Here is a 13,461-nt window from a genome sequence, read left to right on the forward strand (position 1 = left end):
GACTCTGTCTCAAAAAACACACAAAACTTCTAGGAAATTACAGCTACTATTTTAATATGGAATGCATACCCATGTTCCTTAAAAGGCTTCTTTTGTTGTTTTTTTTTTTTTTTTTTTTTGAGACGGAGTCTCGCTCTGTCGCCCAGGCTGGAGTGCAATGGCGCAATCTCGGCTCACTGCAAGCTCCGCCTCCCGGGTTCACGCCATTCTCCTGCCTCAGCCTCCCGAGTAGCTGGGACTACAGGCGCCCGCCACTGCGCCCGACTAATTTTTTCTATTTTTTTTTTAGTAGAGACGGGGTTTCACCATGGTCTCGATCTCCTGACCTTGTGATCCGCCCGCCTCGGCCTCCCAAAGTGCTGGGATTACAGGCGTGAGCCACCGCGCCCGGCTTTTGTTGTTTTTAAATTGTTGTATTCATGGCTTAGAATCGTACTTTCCAAGTGATGGAGTTACTAAAGCAAGTTTTGATTTAAAGACAGATGTGAACACATAGAAGATATTGAAAGAGGTTTTTTCCCCCTGCCTTCTTGGAAACTGTTGTCATTAAGTTTTAATTCATGCTATGTAATTTACTTTTAAATGGTGTGTTTACTTTTTCCCATTATGAGAATTGTATAAGTGTGTTCAAATTACTTTGGAAAATAGATAATTAAAAGTCATCATTCCAACCCTGTTGTTGACTACCAAAATGCAATTAGTAGTGTTATTTGGTGTATTTTATTTCATCACTTTTTGCTTAATTTGTGTTTTTAAAACCATGGTCATAATAATAATGTGACTAACGTTGTGCATCCTGCTTTTTAAGCTAAATATCACATCAAAAATTTTGTGGACAGGTGCAGTGGCACACACCTGTAGTCTCAGCTATTTGAGAGGCTGAGGCAGGAGGATCACTTGAGCCCTGAAATTCCAGTCTGAGTCCAGCCTGGATAACGTGGCACAACCCTGTCTCTAAAAAAAAATAAACTTGTTAAAAAAAATTTTGTGTTGTTCTGTGGTCTTTATAATCATTAGCTTTACTAGATTGTCTGCTTGATGGAATGTAATTCATCATGCAGTTATTCACTTAAAATGAATGAATATCTGAATTCATTCAGTGCATCATTTGAAGTTATTCAAATCATTGTGTTATTTTTAGACATTCAGGTTATGTTCTTTTTTTTGTGTGTGTGTGTATGTGAATAACACTATCCTGAACATATTAGAACATAAATATGCTCTAACTATATATGCAGGAGTATTTTCTTAGAAAAGATTTGCAAAGTGAAAATAGACACTTATTTGGATAACCCATAGGTACTATAGTTCATACTCAAAATGTCCAGATCTGAACTTCTAGTCCATACCTCAGCCATCCAGAGTAAATCCGTTGTCAAAGTTAAATAACAATACACAGACAAATCTCTATGCACAGCATTTTATTTGGGAATGTATATATATATTTTTTAAAAAACAGAATTGCACTTCAGAGCATACACCCAGACCAGGGTTGTCTTTGGTATGTCTAAAGAACAAAGAGAAGGTTGGGAGTTTTATTAATGAGAGAAGCTTGGGAGTTTTATTAAAGAGAGAAATGCTACATACTGTTTTGAAAGAAAGCCCACTGGCACTAGTAAAGTTTTGGGGAGTTGGCAGGCTCTGACTGATGAGCGACAGTGGTGGCAGGTAAAACTAGTCTTAGAGTCATGGCACGTTGTTGTTTCAGCAGCCACTAAGTAAAACTGGTCTGAGGGTATGGCCAGCTGTTTCAGCAGCTGGGCTTTGGATAATTCGTGGAGCAGGTGCTGTGTGCCCTGAGTGCTTTTTCCACTTGGCTCCTCAACTCTGATTTTAGTTGAATATGACAATTGACACAATTTGTATAATTCTTTCGTACTGTCTACTTTCCCAAGCCTTTCTTGGTGTTATTTTGTGTTCCCTTTTATCCCTTAGCCCCTCAATTTCCTCACCCACCAGGTCTAGTCAGTTCTGCCCCCTCTACTTCTCTCCTGTCTTCTTCTCTACTCCTCTACCACTTCAGCTGGATAGCGAAGTGGCATCTTGCCTGCCTGACTGCCTTTACTCTTGTCACCTCCCCAGTCCATTCTTTCCACTTTATTCTCCCGAACTCTCATGTCCAGTCATGTTCTTTCAACTCCTCGGTGCAGTGCTTCCTGCTGTTTCCTAGGATTCTGGGACCAGGCTCATCTCTTTCTCTCCTTCTTAACCCCACCTTTGTCTTCTAGCAACTCCACCCTCCTAGTAGTTCCCTTAATACGCCCCATTCCCTCTACAGGTGGTGACTTTGCAGATCTTTCTCCTCCGGCTCTGCCGTTGCCCACCCCCTGCCCCTGCCACAGGTGTGTCTGCCTCTACACACGTCCATTTGCCTATTTCACGTGGGTTGTAGTCGTGTTTCCTCCCTGAGAGACGTACCTCTCTGTGAACAGATGCCCTGTGTTATTTCTATAAGTCCTCAATAACTAGTAAAGAATAGACACTTAAATACTGACTATTGTTTTTAAGGTTCTTAAAACATTAATTGAGCCAACAGAGTCCTTTGAGTGTACATTGCTACCAGTATTGATGGTGTGGAGTATTAATGTCTGTGTAATCCTCCAGTCCTGGAAGATACACATAGAGTTTAAAGATTTCGACAATACTATTTGGAACCTTTTGTTTTCTGTTTTCCTAGCAGTTCCATATTAATTGTCCCTGCAAGCTATAGTTGATCATATAAATATAATGTGTGCTATTAAAAACACTTTTATTCTCCCCTCTCAGTAAAATAAATACAATTTATAGTGCCACTGGATGTACCCTAGCAAATACGTTCATAAAAATTACATCAGTATATTTTAAAAGCCCTTCGGGGGGGCGGAGCAAGATGGCTGAATAGGAACAGCTCCAGTCTCCAACTCCCAGCGCAAGCAACACAGAAGACAGGTGATTTCTGCATTTTCAGCTGAGGTACTGGGTTCATCTCACTAGGGAGTGCCGGACAATCTGTGCTGGTCAGCTGCTGCAGCCCGACCAGCGAGAGCTGAAGCAGGGCGAGGCATCGCCTCACCTGGGAAGCGCAAGGGGGAAGGGAATCCCTTTTCCTAGCCAGGGGAACTGAGACACACAACACCTGGAAAATCGGGTAACTCCCACCCCAATACTGCACTTTACCAAGGATCTTAGCAAACGGGCACATCAGGAGATTATATCCCACACCTGGCTGGGAGGGTCCCACGCCCATGGAGCCTCCCTCATTGCTAGCACAGCAGTCTGCAATCTAAGGGCAAGGCAGCAGCGCGGCTGGGGGAGGGGTGCCCGCCATTGCTGAGGCTTAAGTAGGTAAACAAAGCCGCTGGGAAGCTCGAACTGGGTGGAGCTCACAGCAGCTCAAGGAGTCCTGCCTGTCTCTGTAGACTCCACCTCTGGGGACAGGGCACAGCTAAACAACAACAACAACAACAAACAACAAAAAAGCAGCTGAAACCTCTGCAGATGCAAACGACTCTGTCTGACAGCTTTGAAGAGAGCAGTGGATCTCCCAACATGGAGGTTGAGATCTGAGAATGGACAGACTGCCTGCTCAAGTGGGTCCCTGACCCCTGAGTAGCCTAACTGGGACACATCCCCCACTAGGGGCAGACCGACACCCCACACCTCACACGGTGGAGTACACCCCTGAGAGGAAGCTTCCAAAGCAAGAATCAGACAGGTACACTCGCTGTTCAGCAATATTCTATCTTCTGCAGCCTCTGCTGCTGATACCCAGGCAAACAGGGTCTGGAGTGGACCTCAAGCAACCTCCAACAGACCTACAGCTGAGGGTCCTGACTGTTAGAAGGAAAACTAACAAACAGGAAGGACACCCACACCAAAACCCCATCAGTACATCACCATCATCAAAGACCAGAGGCAGATAAAAACAAAAAGATGGGGAAAAAGCAGGGCAGAAAAGCTGGAAATTCAAAATATAAGAGCGCCTCTCCCCCTGCAAAGGAACGCAGCTCATCGCCAGCAACAGATCAAAGCTGGACAGAGAATGACTTTGATGAGATGAGAGAAGAAGGCTCCAGTCCATCAAACTTCTCAGAGCTAAAGGAGGAATTACGTACCCAGCGCAAAGAAACTAAAAATCTTGAAGAAAGAGTGGAAGAATTGATGGCTAGAGTAATTAATGCAGAGAAGGCCATAAACGAACTGACAGAGATGAAAACCATGACACGAGAAATACGTGACAAATGCACAAGCTTCAGTAACCGACTTGATCAACTGGAAGAAAGAGTATCAGCGATTGAGGATCAAATGAATGAAATGAAGTGAGAAGAGAAATCTAAAGAAAAAAGAAGAAAAAGAAATGAACAAAGCCTGCAAGAAGTATGGGATTATGTAAAAAGATCAAATCTATGTCTGATTGGGGTGCCTGAAAGTGAGGGGGAAAATGGAACCAAGTTGGAAAACACTCTTCAGGATATCATCCAGGAGAACTTCCCCAACCTAGTAGGGCAGGCCAACATTCAAATCCAGGAAATACAGAGAACGCCACAAAGATACTCCTCGAGAAGAGCAACTCCAAGACACATAATTGCCAGATTCACCAAAGTTGAAATGAAGGAAAAAATCTTAAGGGCAGCCAGAGAGAAAGGTCGGGTTACCCACAAAGGGAAGCCCATCAGACTAACAGCAGATCTCTCGGCAGAAACTCTTCAAGCCAGAAGAGAGTGGGGGCCAATATTCAACATTCTTAAAGAAAAGAATTTTCAACCCAGAATTTCATATCCAGCCAAACTAAGTTTCATAAGTGAAGGAGAAAGAAAATCCTTTACAGATAAGCAAATGCTTAGAGACTTTGTCACCACCAGGCACGCCTTACAAGAGACACTGAAGGAAGCACTAAACATGGAAAGGAACAACCGGTACCAGCCATTGCAAAAACATGCCAAAATGTAAAGACCATCGAGGTTAGGAAGAAACTGCATCAACTGACAAGTAAAATAACCAGTTAATATCATAATGGCAGGATCAAGTTCACACATAACAATATTAACCTTAAATGTAAATGGACTAAATGCTCCAATTAAAAGACACAGACTGGCAAACTAGATAAAGAGTCAAGACCCATCAGTTTGCTATATTCAGGAGACCCATCTCACATGCAGAGACATACATAGACTCAAAATAAAGGGATGGAGGAAGATCTACCAAGCAAATGGAGAACACAAAAAAGCAGGGGTTGCAATACTAGTCTCTGATAAAACAGACTTTAAACCATCAAAGATCAAAAGAGACAAAGAAGGCCATTACATAATGGTAAAGGGATCAATTCAACAGGAAGAGCTAACTATCCTAAATATATATGTACCCAATACAGGAGCACCCAGATTCATAAAGCAAGTCCTTAAAGACTTACAAAGAGACTTAGACTCCCATACAATAATAATGGGAGGCTTCAACACCCCACTGTCAACATTAGACAGATCAACGAGACAGAAAGTTAACAAGGATATCCAGGAATTGAACTCATCTCTGCAGCAAGCAGACCTAATAGACATCTACAGAACTCTCCACCCCAAATCAATAGAATATACATTCTACTCAGCACCACATCACACTTATTCCAAAATTGACCACATAATTGGAAGTAAAGCACTCCTCAGCAAATGTACAAGAACGGAAATTAGAACAAACTGTCTCTCAGACCACAGTGTGATCAAACTAGAACTCAGGACTAAGAAACTCAATCAAAACTGCTCGACTACATGGAAACTGAATAACCTGCTCCTGAATGACTACTGGGTACATAACGAAATGAAGGCAGAAATAAAGATGTTCTTTGAAACCAATGAGAACAAAGATACAACATACCAGAATGTCTGGGACACATTTAAAGCAATGTGTAGAGGGAAATTTATAGCACTAAATGCCCACAAGAGAAAGCTGGAAAGATCTAAAACTGACACTCTAACATCCCAATTAAAAGAGCTAGAGAAGCAAGAGCAAACACATTCAAAAGCTAGCAGAAGGCAAGAAATAACTAAGATCAGAGCAGAACTGAAGGAGATAGAGACACAAAAAACCCTCCAAAAAATCAATGAATCCAGGAGTTGGTTTTTTGAAAAGATCAACAAAATTGATAGACCGCTAGCAAGACTAATAAAGAAGAAAAGAGAGAAGAATCAAATAGATGCAATAAAAAATGATAAAGGGGATATCACCACCGACCCCACAGAAATACAAACTACCATCAGAGAATACTATAAACACCTCTACAGAAATAAACTAGAAAATCTAGAAGAAATGGATAATTTCCTGGACACTTACACTCTCCCAAGACTAAACCAGGAAGAAGCTGAATTCCTGAATAGACCAACAGCAGGCTCTGAAATTGAGGCAATAATTAATAGCCTACCAACCAACAAAAGTCCAGGACCAGATGGATTCACAGCTGAATTCTACCAGAGATACAAGGAGGAGCTGGAACCATTGCTTCTGAAACTATTCCAATCAATAGAAAAAGAGGGAATCCTCCCTAACTCATTTTATGAGGCCAACATCATCCTGATACCAAAGCCTGGCAGAGACACACACACAAAAAGAGAATTTTAGACCAATATCCCTGATGAACATCGATGCAAAAATCCTCCATAAAATACTGGCAAACCAGATCCAGCAGGACATCAAAAAGCTTATCCACCATGATCAAGTGGGCTTCATCCCTGGGATGCAAGGCTGGTTCAACATACACAAATCAATAAACGTAATCCAGCATATAAACAGAACCAAAGACAAAAACCACATGATTATCTCAATAGATGCAGAAAAGGCCTTTGACAAAATTCAACAGCCCTTCATGCTAAAAACGCTCAATAAATTTGGTATTGATGGAACATATCTCAAAATAATAAGAGCTATTTATGACAAACCCACAGCCAATATCATACTGAATGGGCAAAACCTGGAAGCACTCCCTTTGAAAACTGGCACAAGACAGAGATGCCCTCTCTTGCCACTCCTATTCAACATATTGTTGGAAGTTCTGGCTAGGGCAATCAGGCAAGAGAAAGAAATCAAGGGGATTCAGTTAGGAAAAGAAGAAGTCAAATTGTCCCTGTTTGCAGGTGACATGATTGTATATTTAGAAAACCCCATTGTCTCAGCCCAGAATCTCCTTAAGCTGATAAGAAACTTCAGCAAAGTCTCAGGATACAAAATCAATGTGCAAAAATCACAATCATTCTTATACACCAGTAACAGACAAACAGAGAGCCAAATCATGAACGAACTTCCATTCACAATTGCTTCAAAGAGAATGAAATACCTAGGAATCCAACTTACAAAGGATGTAAAGGACCTCTTCAAGGAGAACTACAAACCACTGCTCAGTGAAATAAAAGAGGACACAAACAAATGGAAGAACATACCATGCTCATGGATAGGAAGAATCAATATCGTGAAAATGGCCATACTGCCCAAGGTAATTTATAGATTCAATGCTATCCCCATCAAGCTACCAATGAGTTTCTTCACAGAATTGGAAAAAACTGCTTTAAAGTTCATATGGAACCAAAAAAAAGCCTGCATTGCCAAGACAATCCTAAGTCAAAAGAACAAAGCTGGAGGCATCACGCTACCTGACTTCAAACTCTACTACAAGGCTACAGTAACCAAAACAGCATGGTACTGGTACCAAAACAGAGATATAGACCAATGGAACGGAACAGAGTCCTCAGAAATAATACCACACATATACAGCCATCTGATTTTTGATAAACCTGAGAAAAACAAGAAATGGGGAAAGGATTCCCCTATTTAATAAATGGTGCTGGAAAAATTGGCTAGTCATAAGTAGAAAGCTGAAACTGGATCCTTTCCTTACTCCTTATACGAAAATTAATTCAAGATGGATTAGAGACTTAAACGTTAGACCTAATACCATAAAAACGCTAGAAGAAAACCTAGGTAATACCATTCAGGACATAGGCATGGGCAAAGACTTCATGTCTAAAACACCAAAAGCAATGGCAACAAAAGCCAAAATTGACAAATGGGATCTAATTAAACTAAAGAGCTTCTGCACAGCAAAAGAAACTACCATCAGAGTGAACAGGTAACCTACAGAGTGGGAGAACATTTCTGCAATCTACTCTTCTGACAAAGGGCTAATATCCAGAACCTACAAAGAAATCAAACAAATTTACAAGAAAAAAGCAAACAACCCCATCAAAAAGTGGGCAAAGGATATGAACAGACATTTCTCCAAAGAAGACATTCATACAGCCAACAGACACATGAAAAAATGCTCATCATCACTGGCCATCAGAGAAATGCAAATCAAAACCACAATGAGATACCATCTCACACCAGTTAGAATGGCGATCATTCAAAAGTCAGGAAACAACAGGTGCTGGAGAGGATGTGGAGAAATAGGAACAGTTTTACACTGTTGGTGGGATTGTAAACTAGTTCAACCATTATGGAAAACAGTATGGCGATTCCTCAAGGATCTAGAACTAGAAGTACCATATGACCCAGCCATCCCATTACTGGGTATATACCCAAAGGATTATAAATCATGCTGCTATAAAGACACATGCACATGTATGTTTATTGCGGCACTATTCACAATAGCAAAGACTTGGAATCAACCCAAATGTCCATCAGTGACAGACTGGATTAAGAAAATGTGGCACATATACACCATGGAATACTATGCAGCCATAAAAAAGGATGAGTTTGTGTCCTTTGTAGGGACATGGATGCAGCTGCAAACCATCATTCTCAGCAAACTATCGCAAGAACAGAAAGCCAAACACCACATCTTCTCACTCATAGGTGGGAACTAAACAATGAGATCACTTGGACTTGGGAAGGGGAATATCACGCACTGGGGCCTATCATGGGGAGGGGGGAAGGATTGCATTGGGAGTTATACCTGATATAAATGACGAGTTGATGAGTGCTGACGAGTTGATGGGTGCAGCACACCAACATGGCACAAGTATACATATGTAACAAACCTGCACGTTATGCACATGTACCCTAGAACTTAAAGTATAATAATAATAATAAAATAAAATAAAAAATAATAATAAAAATTTTTTTAAAAAGCCCTTCGGATCTGACTAACTTTGCTTTACTGTTTTATCTTAATACTAAACATTGTCTCTGTTGTTTATTTTTGTTAGAAATGACTTGATATTATATACAAATGTTATTTGAAGAAGGACCCTTAGATTTCCTCCTGTCTTTATAACACATTTATGACTTTTTGCTAAAAGTACTGTTTATGGTTTCACATACATTTCTTTATCATGTGGCTGAAAAGAGACATTCAGTTTTTAAAGTATGTGATTGGACATGTAATCAGTATAATGGGAAAAAATAGCTTAAGAATACCCTGAATGGTAGGTTTTGGAAAACTAACTTGTGGAAATCTTAAAAGGAAATCCCAAAATATATCCTCTGACAGAGTTTGGTAAGCTTTTTCTGTTAAAGGACCAGATAGTAATATTTTAGGCTTTAAGGGGCTGCATATGTTTCAGTCACATAATCTTTGATTTTTAAATAACTCTTTAAAAAAATATAAAAATCCATTCTTAGCTCAAGGACAGCATAAAAACAAGCCCCTGGAGAGTGCTCTCTAGACAAAAAAGCTAGTCTGCCATATTCACAAAGATTTTTACCTGTTAATTCATGATGATAAATGTTTGACTTGCCATTTGCTCTTTGAGTCTTGAAATTGACAGGTGAAGCACTGGGTGTGATGCTACATCTTGAGAAATTACCTTCATCCAGGTTGCTGAATGCAGCAGTTTGAAGGACTACAAAATAGAACATCAAAAAGGGATTTATAAATGTAAACCCATTTAATAGGTGTGCAGTCAGGACACTGTGTAAACGGAAATGCATAAACTCAGTTGACTGGCCAAAGTGGCTTCAAATGTGGAAGGTTGCTTATACTTTGCTAAGGTAGCCCAGCTTCGATTGACCAGTGAGTAGCTGGCTATGGGAGAGCTGACACAGCTGGAAGGATGAAAAGGCCATTCCAGGGTGACTGGGTAGAAAGTGTTTTAACTGTTTGTCCTGACAGTATCTTTATTACTTGTAAGTATAACAATGCATGGTTACAAGCAAACTTTCATGTATGATTTTCTTAGGGTATCTCAAGAAACATAATGGACAGATTGGACAAAAAGATTCTCCATCTTGAGAAGGACAGTCTCAATAATGAAATAGTAATGAGGGATAAATCCTAGTCAACTGTGGCCAACCAGATTATATCCCTCAACCTTTAAACTCCAGTGCCATTCCCCACCCTGGGAAGGATCTTCCAAGCCTTTTTGAGTAAAACATTATTTTGTCCACCCCTTTGAGGCATCACTTGATTTTTAGAGACATGGAATATTGCATTTTTTTACTGACATTTAGAATAATTAAAAATTGGTAGATTAAGATTTTTTAAATACGTATGACAAACTGCTTTGCTGAATGATTAAGCATAAATGTAAACATTGAGAAATGTATGCTAATGTTTTTTCTTGGTTTCAGGTTCTGGGCATCCAAGTGAAATGCTTTCATGAAATTATCACTATAGGTTATAGAGTCTATCACTCCTATGATCTACCATGGTTTAGAACACTGAGTTGGTAAGTAAGCTTGAAACTTTTCAGATATGAAAAGTTAATTTCTGAAGTTTGTAAAGGAAGCATCTTGATCAGTCAGTATCCACTCAATTTACCCTATAGATTGATTTTAGAGAAAGATAAATAAAAATAATGTAGTTGAATTTTGAAAAGAAGATCACCTTTGTCTTTCCCACTCCGATACAACTTCTTTCAGATCTCATATTTTAGTCTTTGTAGAGATATCTAATATGTGTTGAATATATACACCATTCTTGTCCTTTTTTTTTTTAAATAAAAAACTAAACATTGTATTGGAAACATTTTTGTATCCTTTACAATAATAATTTTAGCAAAATATTTACATATAATCTTTTCCTTCATTTTCCTTCATTTCCCCTCAGTTGACATGATAATATACAACATATTGTATATACACAAATGCATGTAATGTTAGTAACAAATCATCAAATGATATTAACATTTAAAATTTTACATCTTTTAAAACTTTTCATATATAAATCATTGCTATCAGAATCTTGACTAGGAAACATGATAACGTTATAATTCATATTTAACCCAAGTGGCCATCCTTTTTAATATATTTGATTAATATCAACCAGGGAGTCAGTGTCTCATTATAACAGATGGGGTTTAGGATAGTCAAAAAGAAGTGTCTTGATTTCGGTGAGAGCTGATTTTTCCTTGTAGCGTTTCTTCATGAGTGGCAAAGTATATAGGAAATGTTAGATAGATAAAGAAATTGGAGAATAAATAAATGCAAAATCATGCAGTATTTTTGAGAAGATAAATAAGGATGGGCTCCGGTGATTGTAGAAGGGGTCAAACAAGAGGTAAAAGATAAACTGGTATTTGAAATGAAGACAAGTTTTGGATAAAGAAGAGTTTTCTGGTTGGGGATGTAGCATCCATCAGTTTCTAGATGTGGGACAGACGTACTTATACTACCGCTGATGAGATATTCCTGGCCCTTCTGAGCAGAGGGTATTGTTTAGCGGATAGTGGGTAAATAGTTGGATTGGTAGACCAGGTTAGGCCTTGATTGCCTTACAGAGGAAGAATCCCGGCTCATTTGGAGTCCACTAGGAGCATTAGAAGAGGGGAGATGCCAGTGCGTGCAGGGCAGTGGGGAGACAGGTTGAATTACCTCTTCTTTCTTTCCTTCTTAATCTTCCTGAGGACAGGTGGGGATTTGTCTTAGGACTTCTACTATTAAAAAGCATTAGAGCTGTGAGTAGTTAGGAGTTAATTTTCATTATGAACTTAATACCTCAATATATACACCCACACATTATACATTTATACAAAGTATTATAATCATACACACACATTATAATACCCACAAAGTATTAAATTTATACACACACACGCACCGCTCCCACCTCCCAAGGGTGAAGGATTGTGTGTATGTAGTATTTTCTACATTGTTTCCTAATTATCTCTGGCATTAGATTTTCAGCTAAATAAAGGTATGATTTATATTCGGTAAATTTTTGCTAATCAATAAATTTGAAATTAAGTTTAAAACAGGAAAATAGCATTTTAGTGAAATGTATCTTGAATTCGTCTTCTGAACCTGGTTTTGATCTTTGTGTCATCAGAATGTAGAAAATAATTTTGTTGAGTTTGAGGGGAAGGAAAGCTTCAAATATAGAAAAGCTAATTGTTTTTAAATTATAGGTACTTTCTATTGTGTGTAAACTACTTTTTCTATGGAGAGACTGTAGCTGATTATTTTGCTACATTTGTTCAAAGAGAAGAACAACTTCAGTTCCTCATTCGCTACCACAGATTTATATCATTTGCCCTCTATCTGGCAGGTAAGTTAAGGAATATTCTGTATTAATATGTAGCTAACACATTTTCCATGTTTATTTTTATTTCTGTTATTTAAATTCGTAATTTTTTGGTTACATTTTATTCCAGCCTCTCTTTTTTATTGTTTCTCATGTATAAAGCTATTTCTTTCATCATGTTCTTAAATAGCAATTACTCCCTTATAGTGGGTTTAAAAGGTGCTTATTAAGAATCACTCCAGGCCGGACTCTGTGGTTCACACCTGTAATGCCAGTACTTTGGAAGGCTGAGGTGGGCGGAACACCTGAGGTCGGGCGTTTGAGACCATCCTGACCAACATGAAGAATCATGACGCTGCACTCCAGCCTGGGCGACAGTGCGAGACTCCATCTGAAAATAATAATAATAAAAAAAGAACAATTGTGGTTAATTAAAACATAAATCATTTATATCATTAATATATGCATATTAGTTTTCAAACTGAATTTCAAAAGAATTATGATGTAAACAGCAACCCTGCACCACACCGCTTTGAGATTTTTTCCTTTTTTCTAAGTAATAGGCCTATTTCTTAGTTTAGTTTACGCATTATCTATTGACTTCCTGTTATAACCTACCTCACTTCTTCATACTCAGTTTTTTTATAGTCACAGTTTGCATTAAGTAGGTACTTAAAATATCACTTCCTGTAGAACCAAATAGTATCTGTGATTACATTTCCTTCTTTTACTACTTTTTGTTTTTCCCCAACTGAGTAACTGCCTCATCTTCTCTTTCCCATATTTGCTAATTTCAGTGTAGAGATCCTTAATTTTTCCTTCAGGTTTGCCCCATGTCTGTTGGTAGTATTTTCAGATGTTTACACAAGTCAGATAGTATATCAATTGCCTTTTTTCCTGGAGACTTCTATGCCAGAGACCTCTGCATTCCGGTTCCTGTGTGAGCTGGCTGCATTTGGGCCCACTGCTGAGCTGTGCTCATGATTTGAGCCCATTTCTTCCATCCCAGGTCTTCCATCTCTTGGTTAACACCCTCACTTTGC

General features: G+C 39.0%; 1 protein-coding gene across 1 annotated transcript in view; it reads left to right on the plus strand.

The window, feature by feature from the left end:
• CDS1 (CDP-diacylglycerol synthase 1) overlaps window positions 1-13,461 on the plus strand; it is a 73,677-nt gene that overhangs the window by 32,542 nt on the left and 27,674 nt on the right. The window contains exons 4-5 of the mRNA XM_007999118.3: window positions 10,528-10,625; window positions 12,303-12,442. Of these exons, the coding sequence (XP_007997309.1) occupies window positions 10,528-10,625; window positions 12,303-12,442 (238 nt within the window). The remainder of the gene's footprint in view (window positions 1-10,527; window positions 10,626-12,302; window positions 12,443-13,461) is intronic.

The sequence above is a fragment of the Chlorocebus sabaeus genome, chromosome 7, assembly GCF_047675955.1.
Source record: "Chlorocebus sabaeus isolate Y175 chromosome 7, mChlSab1.0.hap1, whole genome shotgun sequence".
NCBI classification, from domain to species: Eukaryota; Metazoa; Chordata; class Mammalia; order Primates; family Cercopithecidae; genus Chlorocebus; species Chlorocebus sabaeus.